This window comes from Heptranchias perlo, chromosome 23 (genome assembly GCF_035084215.1).
Source record: "Heptranchias perlo isolate sHepPer1 chromosome 23, sHepPer1.hap1, whole genome shotgun sequence".
Taxonomy (NCBI): Eukaryota; Metazoa; Chordata; class Chondrichthyes; order Hexanchiformes; family Hexanchidae; genus Heptranchias; species Heptranchias perlo.
In genome coordinates, this window is record NC_090347.1 from 43,064,373 (window position 1) to 43,089,053 (window position 24,681).

The 24,681-nt window shown below is 44.7% G+C and overlaps 1 protein-coding gene across 1 annotated transcript in view; it reads right to left on the reverse strand.

The window, feature by feature from the left end:
- Positions 1-24,681, reverse strand: part of LOC137341280 (growth factor receptor-bound protein 2) — a 178,478-nt gene that overhangs the window by 54,566 nt on the left and 99,231 nt on the right. Inside the window, exon 2 of the mRNA XM_068004385.1 lies at positions 10,799-10,896. Coding sequence (XP_067860486.1) covers positions 10,799-10,896 — 98 coding nt within the window. The remainder of the gene's footprint in view (positions 1-10,798; positions 10,897-24,681) is intronic.

Below are 24,681 nucleotides of genomic sequence, written 5' to 3' on the forward strand. Positions count from 1 at the left end.
GTGGTAAATAGTGAGGAGGATAGCCTCAGTCTGCAGGACGATATAGATGGGTTGGTCAGATGGGCGGAACAGTGGCAAATGGAATTTAACCCGGAAAAGTGCGAGGTGATGCACTGGAGGGACTAACAAGGCAAGGGAATACACAATGAATGGGAGGACCCTAGGCAAGACAGAGGGTCAGAGGGATCTTGGTGTGCAAGTTCACAGATCCCTGAAGGCGGCGGAACAGGTAGATAAGGTGGTAAAGAAGGCATATGGGATACTTGCCTTTATTAGCCGAGGCATAGAATATAAGAGCAAGGAGGTTATGATGGAGCTGTATAAAACACTGGTTAGGCCACAGCTGGAGTACTGTGTGCAGTTCTGGTCGCCACACTACAGGAAGGATGTGATCGCTTTGGAGAGGGTGCAGAGGAGATTCACCAGGATGTTACCAGGGCTGGAGCGCTTCAGCTATGAAGAGAGACTGGGAAGATTGGGTTTGTTTTCCTTGGAGCAGAGGAGGCTGAGGGGGGACATGATTGAGGTGTACAAAATTATGAGGGGCACAGATAGGATGGATACTAAGGAGCTTTTTCCCTTCGTTGAGGGTTCTATAACAAGGGGACATAGATTCAAGGTAAAAGGCGGGAGGTTTAGAGGGGATTTGAGAAAGAACTTTTTCACCCAGAGGGTGGTTGGAGTCTGGAACTCACTGCCTGAAAGGGTTGTGGAGGCAGGAACCCTCACAACATTCAAGAAGCATTTGGATGAGCACTTGAAATGCCATAGCATACAAGGCTACGGACCAAATGCTGGAATATGGGATTAGAGTAGACAGGGCTGATGGCCGGCGCGGACACGATGGGCCGAAGGGCCTCTATCCGTGCTGTATGACTCTGACTCTATGACATGCCAGATCATCGACACGGATACCACCATCACACGAGAGGACACCACCCACCAGGTACATGGTTCATACTCCTGCGACTCGGCCAACGTTGTCTACCTCATACGTTGCAGGAAAGGATGCCCCGGAGCATGGTACATTGGCGAGACCATGCAGACACTGCGACAACGGATGAACGGACACCGCGCAACAATCGCCAGACAGGAGGGTTCCCTCCCAGTCGGGGAACACTTCAGCAGTCAAGGACATTCAGCCACCGATCTTCGGGTAAGCGTTCTCCAAGGCGGCCTTCGAGACACACGACAACGCAAAATCGTCGAGCAGAAGTTGATAGCCAAGTTCTGCACCCATGAGGACGGCCTCAACCGGGATCTTGGGTTCATGTCACGCTGCACGTAACCCCACCAGCAAAAAGGGGGAAAAAAATTATATGTTTTTAAAAATTCTCTCTCTCTCTCTGCCATTTTGAGTTTCTTTCTGCCTGCCTGTGTAATCGACACAATGTATATCCAGTGTACTGGGACGTGCTGTTCTCCGTGACTGGCCTGTTTGAATAACAACGACACCTTTTGATTGGTGTGATGCTGTCCCAACATAGTATAAGATATGCGATCTGAGAACCTATTCACTCATTCATCTGACGAAGGGGATAATCTCCGAAAGCTTGTGATTTTAAAATAAATTTGTTGGACTATAACCTGGTGTTGTAAGATTCCTTACATTTGTCCACCCCAGTCCATCACCGGCATCTCCACATCCTGTTTAATATATATTAATAACCTGGACTTGGATATAGAGGGCATAATTTCAAAGTCTGCAGATGACACGAAACTCGGAAATGTTGTAAATAATGTGGAGGATAGGAACAGACTTCAGGAGGACATAGACAGACTGGTGAAATGGACAGACATGGCATGTGAAATTTAAAGCAAAGAACTGTGAAGTAATACATTTTGGTAGGAAGAATGAGAGGCAATATAAGCTAAATGGTACAATTTTAAAGGGGGTACAGGAACAGAGAGACTTGGGGGCATTGGTACATAAATCTTTGACGGTGGCAGGACAAGTTGAGGCAGCTGTTAAAGCATATGGGAACCTGGGCTTTATTAAGAGTACAAAAGCAAGGAAGTTATGCTAAACCTTTATAAAATACTGGTTAGGCCTCAGTTGGAGTATTGCGTTCAATTCTGGGCATCACACTTTAGGAAGGATATCAAAGCCTTAGCCAGGGTGCAGAAGAGGTTTACTAGAATGGTATCAGGGATGAGTGACTTCAGTTATGTGGAGAGACTGGAGAAGCTGGGATTGCTCTCCTTTAGATCAGAGAAGGTTAAGGGGAGATTTGATAGAGGTGTTCAAAATCATGAACAGTTTTGATCGAATAAATAAGGAGAAACTGTTTCCAGTGGCAGAAGGGTCAGTAACCAGAGGACACAGTTTTAAGGGAATTGGCAAAAGAACCAGAGGTGACACGAGGAAGCATTTTTTTTTTACGCAGAGAGTTATGATGATCTTGAATTCACTGCCTGAAAGAGTGGTGGAAGCAGATTCAGTAGTAACTTTCAAAAGGGATTTGGATAAATATTTGAAGGGAATAAATTTACAGGGCTATGGGGAAAGAGCAGGGGAGTGGGACTAATTGGATAGCTCTTTCAAAGAGCCACACAATGGGTCAAATGGCATCTTTCGGTGCTGTAACATACTATGATTCTATGTTAAGCAAGCACAGGTTTGGCTACGATGCCCCCAAAAAATGAAATCACTGTCGAGGCTCACATGAACAACCACATGGGCGAGACACTGAAGGGCACCCCATGTCCATGGATCAATAATGCAGCAAGGAACTCATGCCTGCAGCTCAGGAGAAAATGGACAAGGAAAGAAAATTCTTGTATGTCTGGGTTTAAACCACTTACACCTCTCTAATACTACACGGCATAGCTAGAAGGGACTAGAAAGCAATTGGTCCAGTCCAAACCCCAGATACTTTAGGATGCAAATGAAACTCTGACAATGCATGCAATTCCAATGTATCCTGAATCTTTTTAAAGTGCATTCCCTCTTTACCTCCTGCCCAATCTCCAACCTTCCACCCTCTCCACCTACTGCCCAATCTCCAATCTTCTCTTACTTTTTAAAAAGTGCGTGCCTCATAATTCTGCTCCCATTTCTCCCTGTTCCAAGCCCCATCAGTCTTCCTTCCACCCAGTCACAGCATCAAGACTGCACTGGTCAATATCACCAATGATATTTTGAGAGACTGAATCAGCATCTCTCCTCAACCTCTCCACACCGTAAATCACAGCATTCGCCTTGAATATTTCTCCTCTGCAGTCCACCTCTGTGGCATTGCTCTCTCCTGGTTCCACTCTCATCTGCTGCACTGCAGACATTACATTATTTCCAATAGCTTCTCCTCCTGTGCTGCACTTTACATCTCATGCGCCTCAGGATTCCATTCTTGGCCCTCTGCTCCTTCATCATTTACATGCTGCCTTCTGTAATGTTATACTGGGTCAGCTTATACTATGACATTCAGCTCCACATCACCATCTCCTCCATCAACCCCACTGCCGTTGCCACTGTTTCCGACTACGATCTGATATTAAGACCTGGATGAGCTGAAACTTACTTCACCTTAACGTCAGCAAACCCGAAGCAATCTCCTTTGGCTCCTACAAACACCTACGTGCTTCCTGTCTCGACTTCATACACTTCTCCTGTCACCTTAGGCTAAGCCCGAAGGTGTGGAATCCGGGCATGGTGCTCGACTGTGAGCTCTGCTTCCACTACCACATCCTTTCACTCATCGAGAGTGCATTCTTTCACTTCCCTAAAATCACCCTCAACTGCTCACACACCAAAACCCTAATCCATGCTTTTAGCAACTCAGGGCAGGGGCTCTGTAACACTCTCCTTGCTAGCTTCCCTATTTCCATCATTCATAAACTGTAACTAATCTAGAATGCTGTGCCCCCCTTGTCCTCACACACAACCCATCATTCATGTATTTGTCAAGCTCCACTGGCTTCGTGTCCCACCTTCAAATCCTACCACGACCTTGCCTCTCTCTCCCCTCTCCATCTACATACATCCTCCAGCCCTACGCACCTGGTCCTCCAGTCTATTTCTTGCTCCCCACTCAACCACTGGCTGTCTCTCCTTCAGGCCTCGAACTCCCTCCATCAGAATCTCTGCCTTGCCACTGCTCCTGACCTTCAAAAGTCTCATAAGACCATGACTCCTGACCTTCTTCCCTTTCCCCGTCTGTTTGGTGTCTACTTGCTACCCATTGCCTTGTAAAGTTTTGAGGTGTCTCTCTATGTAACAATCACTATAAAAGTGCAAACTGTTGATCCATTTAACCACAACGATTGTTCAGGCGCACTCCTGACATTTTCCAACGTATTTGAACAGGAAAGGCCTTACGCATAGATAACATGTGCCATTGTGTATTTTGTCTTCTCTTCACCTGTTGCTGGTAAAGGTTGTCTTGAGATTAAATACACAGGAAGTTTGCAAAATGCCTGCACTGTTTTGTGGGCTTCGGTTTGATTTGCTGACTTGCTGCACAGTCAGGTTCAAGGAACTCAAACTGGCTAGGCCCAGTCGAACACCGCACTTGGAGCTGTCGTTTATCCGAAAGTCAGCCTAAAACCATTCGGGGGTGTGGTGTGAGGGGGTAGGAAAAAGTAGAGGAGCAGGGGGATGGAACAAATTAATATAAAAACTGCTCTGGAAGGGAGCACATAACTCTGTTGACATAGGTATAATTAGAAAAACAAACTGCAAAAAGGCCTTTTCCTGAAATTAATGCTTCATCGGCTAATTAAATACGCTAATTATACCCAATTTACATTTGCAGATTAAACTGATTATAAAACCAGCTTTATTCGGTGAGTCAAATCTTTGTTGCAGACAGCATCACCAGTAACTGGAAATAATCCAGCCACAGTGACATTTAAAATGCTGATTGAGGCAGCAGGTTACCTCAGAAATGGAAAGAACATAGCATGCAATGCCCAGGTTATGAGTGGCCATGGGTTACAACATGATCCTAGGTGGGCTGGTCTAAGATTCCAGAGAATGCAACTTCAAATCCCATCATAGCATTTTGAGAATTTGAAGAGGTGAAAACAATCAAACTCCATGGGTTGTTGGCCAGGGAACCACTGCCTGTGATACTCAGCACAAATGATCAAGGCCGACTTGCTTTAAGCTGGTACTGAGAAATTTGGACCATGAAGCCAATTTATCACACGGCATCAGAGAGTCATAACCATGAACGCTCTATGAGCTATTTCCTATCTGTGCAAACGGAATTTCAGCCTGATGCAAGCTGAATGGTATTCCTCTTTAGCTAAACACCTTACAGAATAAGTAGCCCCACAAGTACAGAATTTCATAGCAGACACTGTGGGCCACAAAGCTTTCCACTAGCTATTGTCAAATTATTAAAGGAGAGGATCTCGAGACAGTCAGAACTGAGCCCATTGCCTCTCCAGCCAAGTGTTTGACATCAGCTGATCCCCACGCCACTAGAAACACGTGGACTGATGCATTGATTTTTTTTTTAAAAAGAAAATTTTACTGCCCTTGGTGGGTGTTAAGCCACATCCGTAATGTATATAAAGGAAGACTAAGGCAGTACATTAGGTGCCCCGGCAGGTCTCAAGGTCCGCCTGTCTCAGCTGATAACAACAGGGTTTCACTGACCCGTTGAACGGATAGCAACTGAAGCACACTGTGAACGTAGCAGCTGCAGATTTGCTACAGATTTGCTACAGATATTAAACAAAAAGATACACGCCAAGTCCGAAAGAAAGTGATAGTAAGGATATAAGAGTCTTCTGCTACAAATGTAAAACCCATACAGTGCTTTAGTGACCACCGTGTGAAAGAGTGCATGGTATAGATAAGAATGCCATGAACAGTATCACAGTGTACACAGAACAGGGCTGCCTGTGCAGATACCATCAGTATACACAGAACAGGGCTGCCCTGTGCAGATACCATTAGTGTACACAGAACAAACAGGGCTGCCCTGTGCAGGTACCATCAGTGTATACAGAACAGGACTGCCTTGCTCATCCTAGGATACAGTTCCACACGTGCCTCGTCAAATGCCAGTCTCCATGTGTAAGCCTAGACAGTGAGTTATTAAGACCATGGGAGCCTCACAACTAAGCTTTGACACTGTCAAACATGGAAATAATGCCCTATTTACATGAGCCTGGCTAATTTTTCACTTGCCCAAATGATCACTGAGGACTGCAGGAAATGACTGTGAATTACAATTAAAAAATGACTTGTTACAATGAATGAATGAGAGTTACAATGGAGCATTGTCATCTTACTGGCCTGCTGCTAAGATAACCAGTAACTGCAACCATATTTACCAAATACTGAACAGATGCTGGAATGAATGATCCATGTTCTGCCACCGCTCCAGGCTTGGATCAATCCACTCCCTGTGAATCAGCAACTTTGTTCAATCTCATCCAGTCCAATGGGATGAAAGCCGCCTCAGCCTGCCAGCTGTCGGATCCCATGGGAGGGAGTTTAGGCAGCCTCAACACACAGCTCAGGTCTCCGTATTATAAAGATGATATAGAGTTATTGGAGAAGGTGCAAAAAAAGACTCAAGGATGATATCAGAACTGAGAGGATATACTTATCAGGAAAGGCTGAACAGGCTGGGGGTTTTTTCTCTAGAAAAAAGTGAGGGCTGACCTAATAGTGGTCTTTAAGATAATGAATGAGTTTGATAGGGTAGACAGAGAAGATGTTTCCACTTGTGGGAGAGCTCAAAACTAGAGGTCATAAATATAAGATAGTCACTAACAAATCCAATAGGGAATTCAGGAGAAAATTCTTTACCCAAAGAGCAGTAAGAATGTGGAACTTGCTACCACAAGGAATAGTTGAGACAAATAGCATTGATGCATTTAAGGGGAAACTAGATAAGCACGTGAGGGAGAAAAGAATAGAAGGGTACACGGATAGGGTGAGATGAAATAGGTAGGGAGGCAGCTCAGGTGGAGCATAAACGCCAGCATTGACCCCACTGAGCACGGACTCAACACAACAATGTCCCTAACTTGGGTCTGATGGGCAAGCTCACTCTGAGGGCTCACTGTTGGTGGTTGGTGGGGGAATTGGATCATCCAGTGCAGTTGGGGGGTGCATTCTTGTAGTTCGGCTGAAACACAATGTTGGGACAGTGAAGAGGCAACTATTCCATGCGAAACTTGATGTGGGAGTGCTTGAAGTGAAGAGTGTTCTATTCCCAGCAACAACATCCATTACCATCAAAGGCACAAAAAGGATCAGGAATCTGGTCACCTGGGATGATGGACTGCAGCCGCCAATGCCTGAAGCCACAACTGGCAACAAGTGACATCCTCCCAGGATCGGTGCCTTAGTTTGTTCAATGCTTATGAGCTGGATTTTTATTTTATTCGTTCATGGGACATGGCAAGGCCAGCATTTATTGCCCATCCCTAATTGCCCTTGAGAAGGTGGTGGTGAGCTGCCTTCTTGAACCACTGCAGTCCATGTGGTGAAGGTTCTCCCACAGTGCTGTTAGGTAGGGAGTTCCAGGAATTTGACCCAGCGACGATGAAGGAACGGCGATATATTTCCAAGTCAGACAGGTGAGTGACTTGGAGGGGAACGTGCAGGTGGTGATGTTCCCATGTGCCTGCTGCCCTTGTCCTTGTCCTTCTAGGTGGTAGAGGTCGCAGGTTTGGGAAGTGCTGTCGAAGAAGCCTTGGCGAGTTGCTGCAGTGCATCCTTTGGATGGTACACACTGCAGCCACAGTGCGCCGGTGAAGGGAGTGAATGTTTAGGGTGGTGGATGGGGTGCCAATCAAGCGGGCTGCTTTGTCCTGGATGGTGTCGAGCTTCTTGAAAGTTGTTGGAGCTGCACTCATCCAGGCAAGTGGAGAGTATTCCATCACACTCCTGACTTGTGCCTTGTCAGGAAAGGTAGAAAGGCTTTGGGGAGTCAGGAGATGAGTCACTCGCTGCAGAATACCCAGCCTCTGACCTGCTCTTGCAGCTACAATATTTATGTGGCTGGTCCAGTTAAGTTTCTGGTCAATGGTGACCCCCCAGGATGTTGATGGTGGGGGATTTGGCGATGGTAATGCCGTTGAACGTCAAGGGGAGGTGGTTAGACTGCAGCTTGCAGAGGATACTGAGCTAGGAGGTGCAGTGAATTGTGAAGAGGTGGGCAGGAAAATGCAAAAATATAGATGCATTCAGCGAGTGAGTAAAACAATAGCAAATGTAGTTTGTTACAACAATGCATGGGTAGCACACTTTGAACATAAGAATGGCAGAGGGAAATACTGGGAGTGGGTGGAGATGAATACAGGGATTTAAGAGTTCAAATGTACATCAAGAAAAGCTATCTTACAGCTACCAAGACAAGCAAACGGTATCACGAGATGATGGGTTCCATCACAAGGGGTATAGAATATAAATTTAAGAAAATACTGCTGACACCTCAGCTGGAATATCGCATTCAGTTTTGGGTGCATAACTATAGGAAGGAGATTTCAGTCTTGGAGAAAGCCCAAGGATCAGGATGATACCTGGAATGGAGGGACTGAGCTGAGATGAGAGATTGGATAAACTTGGGCTATATCCCCAGAGATGAGGTGGTTATGGGTCGATCTGATCAAAATAATTAAGGGATTGGACAGCGTAGATAGAGAGCGACACTTCCCTCCAGCCGGGCCAGTGTTGCCCAATAGAAATCGCTGACTAGCCACAGGTGAGGCTACGGTGACACTATTTTAGCCACGTGCACTAATTTTAGTAGAAAACGCCTTACACACTCTCACAGTACAGGTAAATGTACGTCACGTGCATATTTACTTAATCACCATCAGTGACCAAGGAAGTAACGCACTCACAATGATCAAAAACACTCGCACACTCTGCTTTTCACAGTACCACTTTACCAACAAACGTACAAAAAGGTTAAAGTTCACATGCATACACCTGCGAATATGAGTATTGCGATCACAGGCCCAATGACTATGTTCATTACTCTTTTTTAAAAATTTAATCAGAAATGCAATTAGCCACATCTGGATTCCATAATATATCGGACAACACTGTAATAGGAGAATTCAGAAGATGGGGACAGGATCTCAGATTTAGAGCCATACCAGGTTAAAAGCAAATCCATGGAACAAATTTATCACCAAAGTTGTGAGCTTCTGAAATATACTGCCCCAAGAGACCACAGACGAAAAATCGATTGACCTGTTTAAATGGGAGATAAGTGCTCAATTGAAAAGTAAGGGTACTTGGGGATATGGAGAATGGACAGGGAACTGGGATTAGAGAAAAGACCCGTTACGGTGACAAGGCAGGTTTACTGGGCCAAATGCCTACTCCTGGGCCAGTCTCTTCCCATCGAACCTGCATTCACCGTACCGAGAGTCAGTCTCTTCCAATCAAACCTTCATTCACCGTACCGAGAGTCAGTCTCTTCCCATCGAACCTGCATTCACCACACTGAGCGTCGGTCTATTCCAATCGAATCTGCATTCACCACAGAATCAGTCTACTCCAATCATATCTGCATTCACCGCGGAGTCAGTCTACTCCAATCGAGTCTGGATTCACTGTCCTGAGTGACAGTCTATTCCAATCGAGTCTGCACTCAGTTTACGATGTAGTAGTCTACTTTACAGTAGTTGCTGTTTGGGGGTCACTTAGCTCATGTTTTTAACTGCCAAATGTGCCTCAAGTTCCCTTCAGCTTATTTTGCCAATTATGTTTCCTAAACTACTAGTAAAGTTTGTCCTGAACACAGGAACAAGAGGAGACCATTCAGCCCCTTGAGCCTGTTCTGCCATTCAATTAGATCTTTATTTACCTTTATCTCAACTCTATTTACAAGCCTTTGCTCCATATTCCTTCATACCCTCCTTACCTGTACAAAAATCTGTCAACCTCAGTCTTGAAAATTTCAATTGACCCCCAGAATCCACATTCTTTTGGGGGAAGAGTGTTCCAGATTTCTACTACCCTTTGTGGGAAAGAGTGCTTCCTGATTTCACTCCTAAATGGTCTAGCTCTAATTTTAAAAGATTGTGTCACTTGTTCTGGACTCTCCCACCAGGAGGAAATAGTTTCTATCTATCCTAACAAATCCCTTGATCATTTTGAACACCTCGATTGTATCACCGCTCAACCTTCTAAACGCAACAGAAAATTAACTGCTTTGAAGAAAACCCATAAAAGAGCAGGCCCTTTAACCATGCAATTACCTTAAATGCGAGCAGCAAAGTACCTTCCTAGCACCATCTGTTGAGGCATTCACTGCTTGGTTTGCACCTACTTCCCACTAATCACTGGGCTCATTTTGCGACCAGAAGGAGAAGGATAGTGGAGGTAAGCGAAGTACACAAACTAATCATCATGGTGAACAGCACTGGAAAGAAAAATGAACAGCTCCAGGTCCTACCTGAATGTTTAAGATTCAGTATCTTCAAGACACAATAAGGAAATGATATTCACACACACATAGGGTATATATCAGACACTGCTAAATTCCAGTTAGAGACAACTGGAGCAGTTCAAAGTACAGTTAAAATGAACAAATACAGAGCTATTTTTTCACACAAGAGGACAAAGTGCAAGCTTGTTGATGCACCAGGACTCTGGCTGTAAGTTACTTCTATTGAAACAGCATTAAAGGAGAATGGGACATTCCTCCACAGAAATTAAGTGTTGCCATTTCCATAAAGGGAGTTCTGTTTGAGGGGATGGGAACGCTGTGTACATGAATCACACTGTGCCAACAAGTGCCACCACAAGATTAGACAACCCAATGCTACCCACCCCGTCAGTGTTCGGGAAGGCTGGCCAAACGCTCTCACTTACGGGTGCGGTTTCATTTCGATGTAGTTCTTGGGGATGAAGCCATCTTTTCCATTCAGCTCAGCCTTGTACCAGTTCTGATCACACTCCTCGTTTAAAACCTGCGGAGATAACGCATAGTGACAGGTTACACTGGGCAATGGCCGGTTAGGCTTCACTTCACACAGTTACTGGTTACAGTGGGCAATGGCCTGTTACACTTCAGTTACTGGTTACAGTGGACGATGGCCACTTCAGTTCACAATACACACCACTTTATTTGAAATAAAGCTTCAGATTTTGGTGATACTCAAGGGTCCAGATCCCAGGAACACACATTAAAAAAAGTCAGGACTAAGGGATGTCAGGCAGAACTTTTTCACCCAAAAGGGTTAAAAATAAATTGTCGAAATGGACAGCATAAATGGGGTCGAGTGTTTTGGATATGTTTCTGAAGAGAGAAGGGGTTGATGGGCATAGTGAGAAAGTACGGCTGATCTGAAAAAGGGAAGTGTTCGCTGGGCTAAATTTCCTATTGCTAACAACCCTTGCACTCTCCTCTGCACTCCCAGTTATTTTCTCTCTTGGATACATGATAGCCTGAGCTGGAGTGGACAGCCTGCCCCCAGGCAATGTTGCTCTGAACTGGGGTTGCAGAAAGTGAGGACTCCGGATTAGTGCTTATTCCTGATCACACTGGCCCTCAATAATCATTGCCCCAGATATGGCAAAGAAACAGTTTTGCTCAGAAACTAAAGTTCCATTTGTTATGTTATGCCCTTAGCATAACAGGAAAAAAAACTTGGCATTTATATAGTACCGGTCATGTCCTTCAGGACATCCAAAAGTGCTTCACAGCAAATTAATTACATTTTTTGAATCATAGTCACTTGCCATGCAGGAACGCCAGCAAACATGGCAGCCAATTTGCACACAGCACGATCCCGCAAGCCAGCGATAAATTACCAGATAATCTGTTTGTTGTGTTGACTGAGGGATAAACAGTGGCCAGGACACCAGGAGAATTCCCATGCTATGAGACCTTTTATGTCCACCTGATGGGGCAAATAGGACCTCAGTTTAGCATCTCACCTGAAAGACAGTGACAGTGCAGTTCTGCACTGGAGTGTCAGACTAGTTTATGTACTCAAGTTCTAAAGTGGGGCTTGAACCCATGACCTTCTGACAAAGAAGCACGTGCTGTAACACTGACCCAAACGGCCATGAAGCCTGTATGCATTCACCCTATTTGCCACCCAAAGTCATGGCGTGAATCATTACCCTGGCATAGCTCTCTCCCACCCACTCCCATATCAATGTCACAGGTAAAAAGATGTCTGTGTGCACTGGCAGTTATTTTTTGTAAAGTTCCAGCACTATGGTTTCACAACATCCACTTTAACAAACCAGGCCAGGCAGCCAAGTTAAGATTCCAATACTAGCGCTACACACAAAATTCATTTGGAGTGAACAGCAAGTTATTTATTTATTTCTTCTCTCTTCTGGAGAGACAGACTCTTGCTGAGGGCGGTTTCACAGATACTGTATCCCAAGTGGCAATTTATTCTCTGTGTGTGGGCCGAGGCAGAGGTGCGCTGACAGGCTATTCAACCGTCGGGGATCAGCTCCAATTCATGTCCTCACCCAATGTCCACTTTCCAGCAAGTCTCTTCAGATTGCGATCAGGAGCTTGGGACCCTGGCTGATTTCCCTCTTTCCCAGCTTAGGAAGTTGAGAGTGGTTGAGGCTAATTGATGTGTCTGTGCTGCCACCCTGGCTGATATTGGCCCACTCTGTACAGACAAGGGATGAATTTCGCCTCCGCCTGGATATGGCTCAGTTCCTTACTAGACTGTGCACTTACTAACAAGCTGCCTAGGATTTCTGAAGTACATGGAACACTGAAACACCCATCTGTAATGTTCCATTTTAATAATTAAACATAAAAACGTCAAGGATTTTCATCAAGTGGAATTCAATTTTCTCAATTCAAGTGAAACACTATCCATTCAGTAACCGCAATGTTCACTCAAATCCAAGGCACTGCCACTCCACATTACTTTACAAGACTGTTTTTTGTATCGCAGATCTCCGCAGCAGACACTGCAACTGTTCACCTCGCTTCAGGTTTAGCTCCCTGACTTATGATGGGCAAGTTCATGTTACTTTGTAACTATTGTTGGTCATTCAAAGAGTACATTTGCTCGCAGTGCAGCAGGAAAATTACTTCTAAATGGACCCAGTGGGTCACCTCATTTGAGTTTCAATCCAGCTCAGGTCAAGAGGAGAAAGTCTCCAGGCTACACTGTGGACTAGATGGCTGTCAGAACATGAAATGAAACTGGACAGTTCCAACTCTGGTCCTGGTGGGCATGAGCCCAGAGCACCAAACACCCCACCCCCCCGCCATTTAGTTCAGTACTAAACTGACAATCTCAATTGGAGTTCCATCCTGGGGTGGGAACCGAAGATGCAACACTGGTTCTTCAGAGATGTTCTGAGGTGACAAATGAGGTGCAATGTGGGGAAAGAGCAGGGGAAGCTTCACGAGACTTGAGTGCGCTTGGTGTCAAACTTAAACAATAAAAGCCCACAAAATTTCCATTCCCAGACACAGACGTCCCTCCCATAATGAGGATGAACTACAACTTTTGAATGGGGTGAATAAACTATTAAAAAAAGGTGCACATCATCTGTCCCAAGGCATTCACTCAAAACACTGCTGTCAGTATGCGTGACACGTTTTACAACTAAAACCTGTCAACAAGCCATGTCGGTATTTTTCCCGCTAAAATTATTTTCAAGTTAACGTTTGATGCCAAGACAGAGGGCGGAGTGCACAATAGGATGGCAATTCTCAAAGGTGCACTGCAAACATATGTTCACCAGTTTATAGTCCCAATGTAATCCCATCACACTCTCACATTCCCCTTATCTGATTGTTACAATCCAGTCACAGGAAAAAGATAAAATCCCCTCCCCCAAAGCGGGAAGTTAAAAGCGTCAGAATATCAGAACATGGAATGTTTTACCACAGGGGTCTAGTGAGGAAGAGGCTATATCATTTACATAGAAACATAGAAAATAGGAGCAATAGGCCATTCGGCCCTTCGGGCCTGCTCCGCCATTCAAGATGATCATGGCTGATCATCTAATTCAGTATCCTGTTCCCGCTTTTTCCCCATATCCCTTGATCCCTTTAGCATTAAGTTGATCCCTTTAGCATTAAAAGGGAAGTGGATAAGTATTTGAAAAGGAATGTAAAAGGATACGGGGAAAGGGCAGGGAAATGGGGTTAGAGAAGACAGCTCCATGCAAGACCGAGCACTGGCACAAGTGCATTGGGCCGAATGGCCTCGGTTTCTACGATTCTTTGAATGATCCCATTTTACAGATAAACAGCTGGCAATAGTCACTACTAACTTGAAGCATTGACCTCTGTCTGAACTCTGTCAACACCAGCTGTACTCCAAGTCATCGGGTTCAAGGTCAACAAACACGACACTGCAGATACATTTGGAACCAATTACATGTCTAAATTTTTTCCCAACTTGTTGCCTCCACCTCTCAGGTACAGGCATTGAAGAATACTATCCCACAGCAACCCTCTCATGCCTCTTCCAAGTGGCCATTCACCTGTGAACTGGGACAGCATAGCTTATTCAACCAAGGGTGCATCGCAGACTGGCCTGACTTTTCCTCAGCAGATGCACAACATACACTTTCCAGCAGGAATCACTAGACAGCAGTTAGGAACATGAACCCAAAAACTCCTCACCCCTAATGCTTGAATCCACCACTGGCACATCTTCAATCTCAACTGCACACAATAAATCTTGAACTTCATATAGGCATTAGGGATGGAACCTGTTCATTTCAAGGCTCATACGGAGTTGTGGTTTTGATAAGAAGCCGTTAGCGGAAGCTTGCATTCTCATATCTGCTTCATCAGTGGCTGCAAGATTATCTTCACTCCTCCTTAGACACATAGCCCATCCCAAGTGGGGCCGGTTACAGAATCATCTCCCACACACAAACCATTTTGAAACTTAACCCCTTGAATTACTTAAATCAGCAAGATTAACCACTCCTCCACACATGCTCCTTTACTCTTCCCCACACGCACCCCCCCACCACCAAGGTGAACAAGACCTTTATCTATTGGGTTGCATTTATAATGGTTTTGATGAAAGTCACATGAAACATGAGCCTATCTATCCTGTTCGGATGCTGACCATCCTGCTGTGTTTTATTCTAGTTTTTTTTTGTTGGTTTTTTTGGTATCTAGTTTTCTTTTATTTTACTTTACTTAGCACACATCTTAAAGTAAGACATGAGGTAGCAAGATGAAACTGAAGTAATCAAAATGCCAGGCTATTGGGAACTTTGGGTAGAAACTATGTGCACATTTTTTAAGGTAATCAATAGACTTTGGTTATTTCAAATCAAACCAAACTTCTAAACAGAGGCTGGTTCACTGGAACCTTCTAGGTTACCAGTATTTATGACTTTCTTTGGTTTTAAATCTCTATTTACAGTGGCAGGGAAAGAGACATCGAGGAAAACTGGAAACGAGCTTTGGGGACCGATGGACCTGAACCTGTCATTACTGTACTAGTGCTATACAGTGACAGACCTCGACCAATCAGTACTGTACCTGTTTTATAATCAGACCTGTAACTACCTGTCCTGTACCCCAGTGTTATACAGTGACAGACCTGTACCCACAAGTACTGTACCCATTTTATACAGTGACAGACTGTACCCACCAGTACTGTACCCACCAGTACTGTACCCGTGTTATACAGTGACAGACCTGTACCCCAGTGCTATACAGTGACAGACCTGTGCCCACCAGTACTGTACTCTAGCATAATACAGTGACAGACCTGTATCCACCAGTAGTGCAGCATGGTGTTATATAATTCAACACTTGTGAGAAAACCAAGATTTGGAAAGGACACAATCTAAAATTGTACTGTTGGGTATTTCTCACACTTCAAACGATCATCTGAAAATTTCTCACGAGGTATTACACTTTTACTGACATCCTAGTGACAGCACTGTTGATGAATTGGGAGTTATTATTGGCTCAATGCATTTTCTCTTGTCTTTTGTCCCACTTTTCTGCTACTTCCCCAAATTCAGCAGCTCCTGCTCAGGGCAGGAAATCTTCATGCAAATTATTGAGAGTGGGAGTCCTGAGCCAAGCTCTCAGTGCATAGCACCTGGCTATACGGTAACATTTAAGAACTCGACAATAAAACACCCACGATGATGCTCATGAATCCAAAGCTGTCCTACACACAAGTAGTGCGATTCTGACCTTATAGGGTTCGCCTGCGGTGCAAATGTTGGGTTTCCAGTAACACAAGCTTTGCCATTACCTAAACCTGGCCACACAACAATCAATATCACCACTGCTTCCTTGCAAGAGAACAGGTCAGGCATTGCAACTTTGAGACTCATGTTTGAGATAGTATTGTACTCAAATAGAAGGTTCAACATCTGAACTGTATCCTGTGGCACAGTCCAAATAAAACATTCTTTAAGCAAAACCAGATTATGTGCATACAATCCAAATTTCTCACTATGACTAAGAAAATGGTACCTCTCTGGGGGAACTTCCAAAGGACTGTCATCGCCAGTCTGATCAGCAAACAGTGCATGTCAGATGGCCAGCTTCCCAAAATTAAACAATCTAGATTGTACCCAAAATTAGCTCTAGCTATTCAATATTTCCCAGAATTGCAAAAGACTCAACAACTTGCCTTTATATAGCACCTCTAACATAGTAAAATGTCCCAAGGCGCTTCACATGAGCATAATTAGACAAAAATTGTTTGAGCCAAAGAAGGAGACCAAAAGCTTGGTCAAAGAGGAAGGTTTTAAGGAGTGTCTAAAAGGAGGAGTGTTAAAGAGATGGAAAGGTTTAGGGAGGGAATTCCAGAGCGTAGGGCCTGAACAGCTGAAGGCACGACCATCAATGGTGGAGTGAAGGAACTGGGTGATGGACAAGAGGCCAGAATTGGGGGAATGCAGAGTTCTGGGAGGGTTGTAGGGCTGGAGGAGGTCACAGAGATGTGGAGGGGTGAGGCCATGGAAGGACTTCAACACATGGGTACGCATTTTAAAACTGTGGCATTGCCAGACCAGGAGCCAATGTAGGTCAGTGAGCACAGGGGTGATGGGTGAACAGGGCTTGGAGAGAGTTAGGATATGGGCAGCAGAGTTCTGGATGAGCTCAAATTTAGAGAGTGGAAGATGGGTGGCTGGTCAGGACAGCATTGGAATGGTCGAGTCTGGGGGTAACAAAAGCATGGATGAGGGTTTCAGCAGCAGATGGGCTGAGGCAAGGGCGGAGACGGGCAATATTACGGAGATGATAGAAGGCGGACTAGAAGAAGTGGATATGGGGGCAGAAGCCCAGCTCAGGGTCAAATAGGACGTCTTGGTTGCGAATGGTCTGGTTCAGCCTGAGACAGCGGCCAGAGAGTGGGATGGAATCAGTGGTTAGGGAATGGAGTTTGTGGCACGGACCAAAAGACAATGGCTTCGGTTTTCCTGGTGTTTAATGGGAGAAAATCTCGGCACATCCAGGACTGGATGTCGGATAAACAGCATGGCAAACCAGAGACAGTGGAGGGGTTGAGAGGTGGTAGTGTGATAGAGCTGGGTGTTGTCAACGTACACATGGAACTGCATGTTGTGTTTTCGGATGATGTTGCACAGGGGTGGCAGGTAGATACTGAGCTGGTGTTTAAGAACTGAACACCAATGGAGGTGAAGGGGTTCCACAACATTCTTGGCACACAAGTGCCACTTGTCCACACAAGACGATATCAATAGCTTGTAGTCGTCAGTGGTCAGGTCTTTGCTGTATTTTCCAATGCTCCGTTGTAAAGGACAACTGATGTCACACAACTTCAGCTCTTGCTCAAGTAAAACATTAAACCCAAGCTAACAGAACAACCACCTGGGGGAGTGGGGGAAAGAGAGGGGAAAGAGAGGGAGAAGGAAAAGAGAAAAAAAAAAGAGGGGATTGAGGTGGTGAGGGAGACCCATCTCTTCCACTCCAGGGACTTGAACACATAATGCAGGCTGACACTCCAGTGCAGTAACTACTGAGGGAGTACTCCGCTATCGGAAGTGCCGTCTTTAGGATGAGATGTTAAACTGAGACCCCCATCTCCCCTTTCAGGTGGATGTAAAAAATCCTATGGCACTATTTCGAAGAGGAGCAGGGAAATTCTCCCAATGTCCTGGTCAATATTTATCCCTCAACCAACATCAGTAAAACAGATTATCTGATTATCACATTGTTGTTTATGGGACCTTGCTGTGCACAAATTGCCTGCCACGTTTCCTACATTACAAGAGTGACTACACTTCAAAAAAAAGTACTTAATTGGCTGTAAAACTGGGGCGTCCTGAAGTTATGAAAAGTGTGATATAAATGTAAGTCTTTCTTCTTTCCTCACACAACATATTTTTTTCTTCTTTATTCACCTGCTCCAAATACTGGAACTGCCCCTAATGGTTGCCACAGCCGTAAGTGTGTATGTGCCTCTGAAAGGTCAAATTCATACATGGGAATGAGAGATTGAGAGAATATAAGTGCAAGAAAGAGCAAAGCAGATGCAGATACAGACACACGTCCACAGAGACAGACAGCCTTTGTGGGGCCCCAGCACAACTCCATGAGGGTATATTGGGGCTGTAGTAACTTGAAGGAGGACACATTAAGTTGAAGTTGAATTAACAGACACAGTCTATTTTCAAACTGCTATGCAGAGGTTACTGCAAAATGCGTCTGACAAATTTAAACAAGTTATATATACAGGAAGCAAATAACAAACATGACAACCAGTACGTGTAGCTCAGTCATACAATCGATAGTCCCCTGTAGTGACCAGTACACAGCCAGAATAAACCAGGGGTGGAATATTATCAGAGCCATGGCATCTGCTACCTTTTAAAACAGTGATAAGCTGACAATAGTTGAATATCTGACAAAACACTGCCCTGACAGCACCAGGGCAGTGAACATCAACAGTTCAGATATGAAGAATCTCCTTCCCACCGTCAGTAACCCCTCAGATATCTTCTAGGTACAGTTTAAACACAGGAAGTCTGGTTTGTTTTTCCTGACACTTGATCGACGTGACTCCAAGTCACCGAGACATCTTGGCCATTCCATGACTTTTTGTGCATCTATACCAGCGAGGGACCGAATAATGCACACACACCAATTCCTAAACTTCCAACAAAGCTGCTTATCTGGTGAGGTTTACTGGTAAACACTTCAGGATGGTCATGTTACTGTGTTTATCGTTAAACATTGGTGATTTATAGAGACACCAGTATCGGTCACTCCCGAACGGTTTGGAAGGGATTTAACATGGGTGCATACATTACTGCAACATCCGGGAGGATGGCACAACATTCTTCCAGCAAAAGGACTGGAAAGCAGCCTGATGGGGTGTGGGGAAAGTTATTTTGGAACTGCAGAAAGTTCGACATTTACAAAGTTTCCACAATTTATGTGCTGCTCTTAGCCAACCACTGAAAAGCAAAGCAAAGTGGAAAACAGGTGTCAAGGAAAATACCAAAAATATTTCAAAACCCTCTAATACTCTGTATAGCAACAGCAGAGTCTCACCCTGAAAACAAGTAGATTGATTGCCATATTTATGGAACACTGGAAGCCATTAAGCAATACAAGCGGCGCTGCACTCGCCCTGATCCCCTTGGGAAAGGCTCACCAGGCTCCTAGGCTAGAGTTAGGCATTGTCCAGTGAGTAATCTGGTCAGTCAGCTGGGGAAAGGGGTGCAAATCCCCCAAGCAGATTGGGTTACTGCCACACAAAACCAGAAATGCTCCCTTAACATGGGCATGATGCTCTGTATACTTGCTGTCAAATAGTTTTTTTTTTAAAAAGTTAAAATTATTAAGGACAGCAGGTTAGGTAGACTATTAATCAGCCTGCAGAGAAAAAGCCTGACTGCAGGAAATAGCTTGTCAGATAGAGGTTAAAATTAATGGAAGGAAAACTGTGTGAGAGAGAGAGAGAGAAAGAAAGAGAGAGAGAGAAAGAGAAAGAAAGAGAGAGAGAGAGAAAGAGAAAGAGAAAAAGAAAAAGAGAAGGAGAGAGAGACGACAGGCACGCACCCAAATCCCCGGTGCGGGGAGCTCTGATGATGAAAATTTAGCCCAAAGTTACAACCAGAACACGTTGAAGCTCCATTCTGGGGACAAGGCAATCTTCTTACTTATTGACAACCTGTATTTCCAGAGCAAGTGCAGCAAGGTTGGCAGATGCACACAAATGCCCCAGACATTGCCCAGAGGAGCAGCCGTACGCCACTGAGTTATTATTTCCCACACCAGAGGAAATTCCCTTCACGGTCATTTTCAGAGATATCAGGGAAAGCTGCCCAATTGGGTGAAATTCTGGAGAGGCTCTGCGTTGTTGCTGAGCAAATATACTTTACTTACAACAACTTTCATTTATATAGCGCCTTTAATGTAGCAAAACGTCCCAAGGTGCTTCACAGGAGTGTAATCGGACAAAAAAAAATTTCACTGAGCCAAAGGAGGAGATATTAGGACAGGTGACCAAAAGCTTGGTCAAAGTTTGGTAGATTTTAAGGAGCTTCTTAAAGGAGATCAGAGGGGTAGGTTTTAAGGAGCATCGTAAAGGAGGAGAGGTAGCGAGACAGAGGGGTTTAGGGAGGGAATTCTAGAGCTTAGGGCCTAGACGGCTGAAGGCACGGCCGCCAATGGTGAGGTGAAGGAAGTCGGGGAAAATAAATGCCCACCTTGGGAGCTCAGGTTTCATCGCAGCCCAGAATGAGGGACTGAAAGGACAGAGTTCCAACCCAGTGTGTTAATTGTATCTTTTATATGAGTATTAACTGTATTCAGGTGGTGGGTATCAATTGGGAACTCTCTGGTGTCCTTTTTATAGGAGAGCTTATCTAGGGTGTGGTGTGTGTGTAATAGGAATCTCCATGAATAAAAACTTGGAAACAACTAAAGACCAGGTTCTAGTATTCTATCCTTCACCACATGGCTATCCATTTATAACACACTGCAACACCCAAAAGCGAGATAGAAAATGACAGGGAAGATAAAATTTTAAATGGGCTGGAGACAAACAGCATTTCAATTCCCTCTAACGTCCCATGAATTAGCAGCAGTGCCTCACCATGAAGACACAGTGACTGCATTATTTATGTAAAAATGCAAATGTATTCTATGTGAGTGATTTTCATTTAAGCAATTAACTGGGCTGTGAATAGTCCTGTCCCAGAAGCCCATCCCAGTCAAATGCAAAACCTAGATAAACTTTTCTTCAGGATCACTAAGTCGTCAGCCAGAGCTCCACGTTAAGTGCGCCTGACATTACCAGCCCAGTCACATTGTTTACAGCGCTGTGCCCAAACAAAATGCCAGTTACAGCTGTCCTAGCCAAACTTGGTACTATGAACCCTGCGTGGTCCCTCTCACGGCCTGCACTAGGTTAGTAGAGTTGGGAGGTTGACGCTCCCTCTCGCCCTGCTGCTGTATCTGTGCTCAGATTATACTCTGCACATGGTGAAAACAGAGACACCAACAACGCAGCATTCCTTCAATTTCAGCTTTTTTTTTCCCCCTTTCCAATTCGCTGAGAATTTTTCCAGGTATTTAAAAATATTAAATCCAGCTGTAGGTCAGAGGAAATGGCAAGTGAATATCACTGCATGAAAACTGGGAAACATTCATAGTGACAAAGAAACTCAAAGTCTTTTACACACTCACTCAATTAGGGAGCACTCGCTCTGTAATTGAGGTAAGTCAGCATCATATTTTCTGACGGTGGACTGGTACCAAATCAGCTTCAGTCAGGTTTTGACTGTGTTTTCTACAATTTCTACATCCTTTTATATGGAATTCGAGAAATTACAGCACGGAAACAGGCCACGTAGCCCGACCAGTCCATGCTGGCATTTATCCTTTACAAGCGCAGTAGTCCTAATCCCATGTGCCCACCCTGTTCCAGTGTCCCTTTATCCCCCTTTTCTTTCAACCACCTCTATCTAACCTATTTACATGTTGACATGGTCTCTGCTTCAATAACTCCGGTACTGCATTCCACTGCCTCACAGCCCTGTGTGAAAAAAGTTTCTCTTGGCCTCTGTCCTAAACCCCTTACATTTAATCTTATATCTTTGTCCTTTCACCCCAGACCATTCGATCACCATCAACTCCTGCATGCCAGGGAAGGGGGAAGGGGGGAAAACAAGAAAATGTCATTGTAAAATAACGTGACAAAATTAGTTTTTCATAAACCTCATTAAAAAATGGCTGCTTTTACAGGGCAGTCTATTCCACTCTATACAAGAACTGATGCCTTGGACCTTTGGGGTACATTTGGAAATACTGCATTGGTTCAGGTATAGTCTATAATCGCATCACCGGGTAAGTCACTGCCACACCGTTATCTTTCAGGGTGCTACGTTCTAACAGAGTTGAAGATGTTCAAATATTATGAGACTTGGGACTAGTACCCATCAGACACCAGCCTTTCATGGGATCAGCCTGGGTGAAGAATGCCTTTCAGCTCACTTAAACAGGATATCAATCCCATAGCGTTAATAGTAATGGTTCAATGCCTAATCCAAGTGGCAACATCTGTGAGAATGCAGCATTCCCTCTATTGCATTGATGTCAGTCTACATTATATGCTGGGGTAGGGCTTGAGCCCACAGCCTACTTACCCAAAGGCAAAACTGAGCCAAGCTCAAACTGTTCATATTCAGCCCAGACTGATGGGACAGGCTCCTTTGTCTGCTGGCTGTGAGAGTCTTAAGTGAAATAAGTTTGTGCAGTGTCCAACTGACTCCAAGTAGGTTTATGTTTTAACATGACGTGGAGATGCCGGTGATGGACTGGGGTTGACAATTGTAAACAATTTTACAACACCAAGTTATAGTCCAGCAATTTTATTTTAAATTCACAAGCTTTCGGAGGCTTCCTCCTTCCTCAGGTGAACATTGTTGGAAATGAAATCCTCGAAATGAAATCGCATTTATAAATCACAGAACAATGCTTGGTGATTACAGACAGTTTTTTCAACTGCCTGTTGCCAAGGCAATCAGTGTGCAGACAGACAGGTGTTACCTGCAAGGTCTCCGAATATACAAATCACCAAAAAAAAAACACAAAAAAGGAGATAGAGAGGTAGAAACATAGAAAAGACAGCAACTGACCCGTTATATTAAAAACAGATAACATTTGTTCGCTGGTGGGGTAACGTGTAGCGTGACATGAACCCAAGATCCCGGTTGAGGCCGTCCTCATGGGTGCGGAACTTGGCTATCAATTTCTGCTCGACGATTTTGCGTTGTCGTGTGTCTCGAAGGCCGCCTTGGAGTACGCTTACCCGAAGGTCGGTGGCTGAATGTCCTTGACTGCTGAAGTGTTCCCCGACTGGGAGGGAACCCTGTATGTTTTAACAGTGACTACATTTCAAAAGTACTTCATTGGCTATAAAACGCTTTGGGACGTCCTGAGGTCATGAAAGGTGCTATAGAAATGCAAGTCTGTCCTTCTTTTACAGCACAAAACCATACCTAGTTCAGCTGGCACTAAATTGGAAATCTAAATCACAGAGGTCATATCTAACCATAACCCAAGTGCTGGGTGACAAAGTGTTCCATTCCCCAGCAATAACATTGCTCAATAAAATGAACAGAAAAATCAGTACTTTAGAGAATAAACTCATCATAAGCATACCAAGTACAAGTAAAAACAGGAGATTTCATTGGAAACATTGATCAGCGTTTTGGGTCCCCACCACGAATTCCATCCCCCTTCCTGGCCACACTCTCAGGCCAGACTGTGTGCAAACCTCAGCGCCCTGTCTGACCCAGAGTGGAGTTCTCAACCCCATATCTTTTTCATCACTAAGACTGTAACATCGCCAGTCTCCACCTTTGCCTCAGCCCATCTGCCTCCATCACTGTCGCATCTAATTCTCTATTTTTAGTCCATTGCTTCTCCTCCTCTCCAAAGGTGCTGACTCTTGCTGTGCTTCAATTCCAGAGATGCCAACAACCCTCTGGTAGCTCATCGAAGCGGCCATTCTTCATGGTTCCTCGACAGCGCCTGTTGGGAGGCTAGTCAACCATAGAAGGCATCATAGTTGAGCCAAATCATGCCCTCACTCAATGTCGACATAAGTGTTCTTCCCAGCAGGGACTTGATAGCAACTGGAAGACTGAATGCTGCCCGATTATCCCCGCCCTATCCCTGAGGCGCAAGGGTTAACTGTAACACCCCAACTGCTAGCCCAGCTGACATACAATAACAACAACTTGCATTTATATGGTGCCTTTAATGTAGTAAAATGTTCCAAGGTGCTTCACAGGAGCATTATCAGACAAAATTTGAGACCGAGCCACACGAGATATTAGGATAGGTGACCAAACACTTGATCAAAGAGGTAGGTTTTAAGGAGCATCTTAAAGGAGGAGAGGTAGAGAGGCATAGAGGTCTAGGGAGGGAATTCCAGAGCTTATGGTGTAGGCAGCTGAAAGCACAGCTGCCAATGGTGGAGTGAAGAAAATTGGGGATGTGCAAGAGGCCAGAATTGGAGGAGCGCAGAGATCTTGGAGGGTTGTAGGGCTGGAGGAGGTTACATCAGCTAACTCAGCAGAAACAGGGTATTGAACCTGGTACTTTCTGGTCTGTAAAGCACTGGGCGGTGCCTTTAACCATTGAGCCACCTTGGCCCACCATCCGTATTACAATGGCACATGAATTAGCAGGAAACCAACTGGGGTTTAACTTGCTACGAAGCACAATAGTTACTAAGTTGGGAGATCATAACTGAAATGCTCTTTTCAATTTCCTCCAAGCT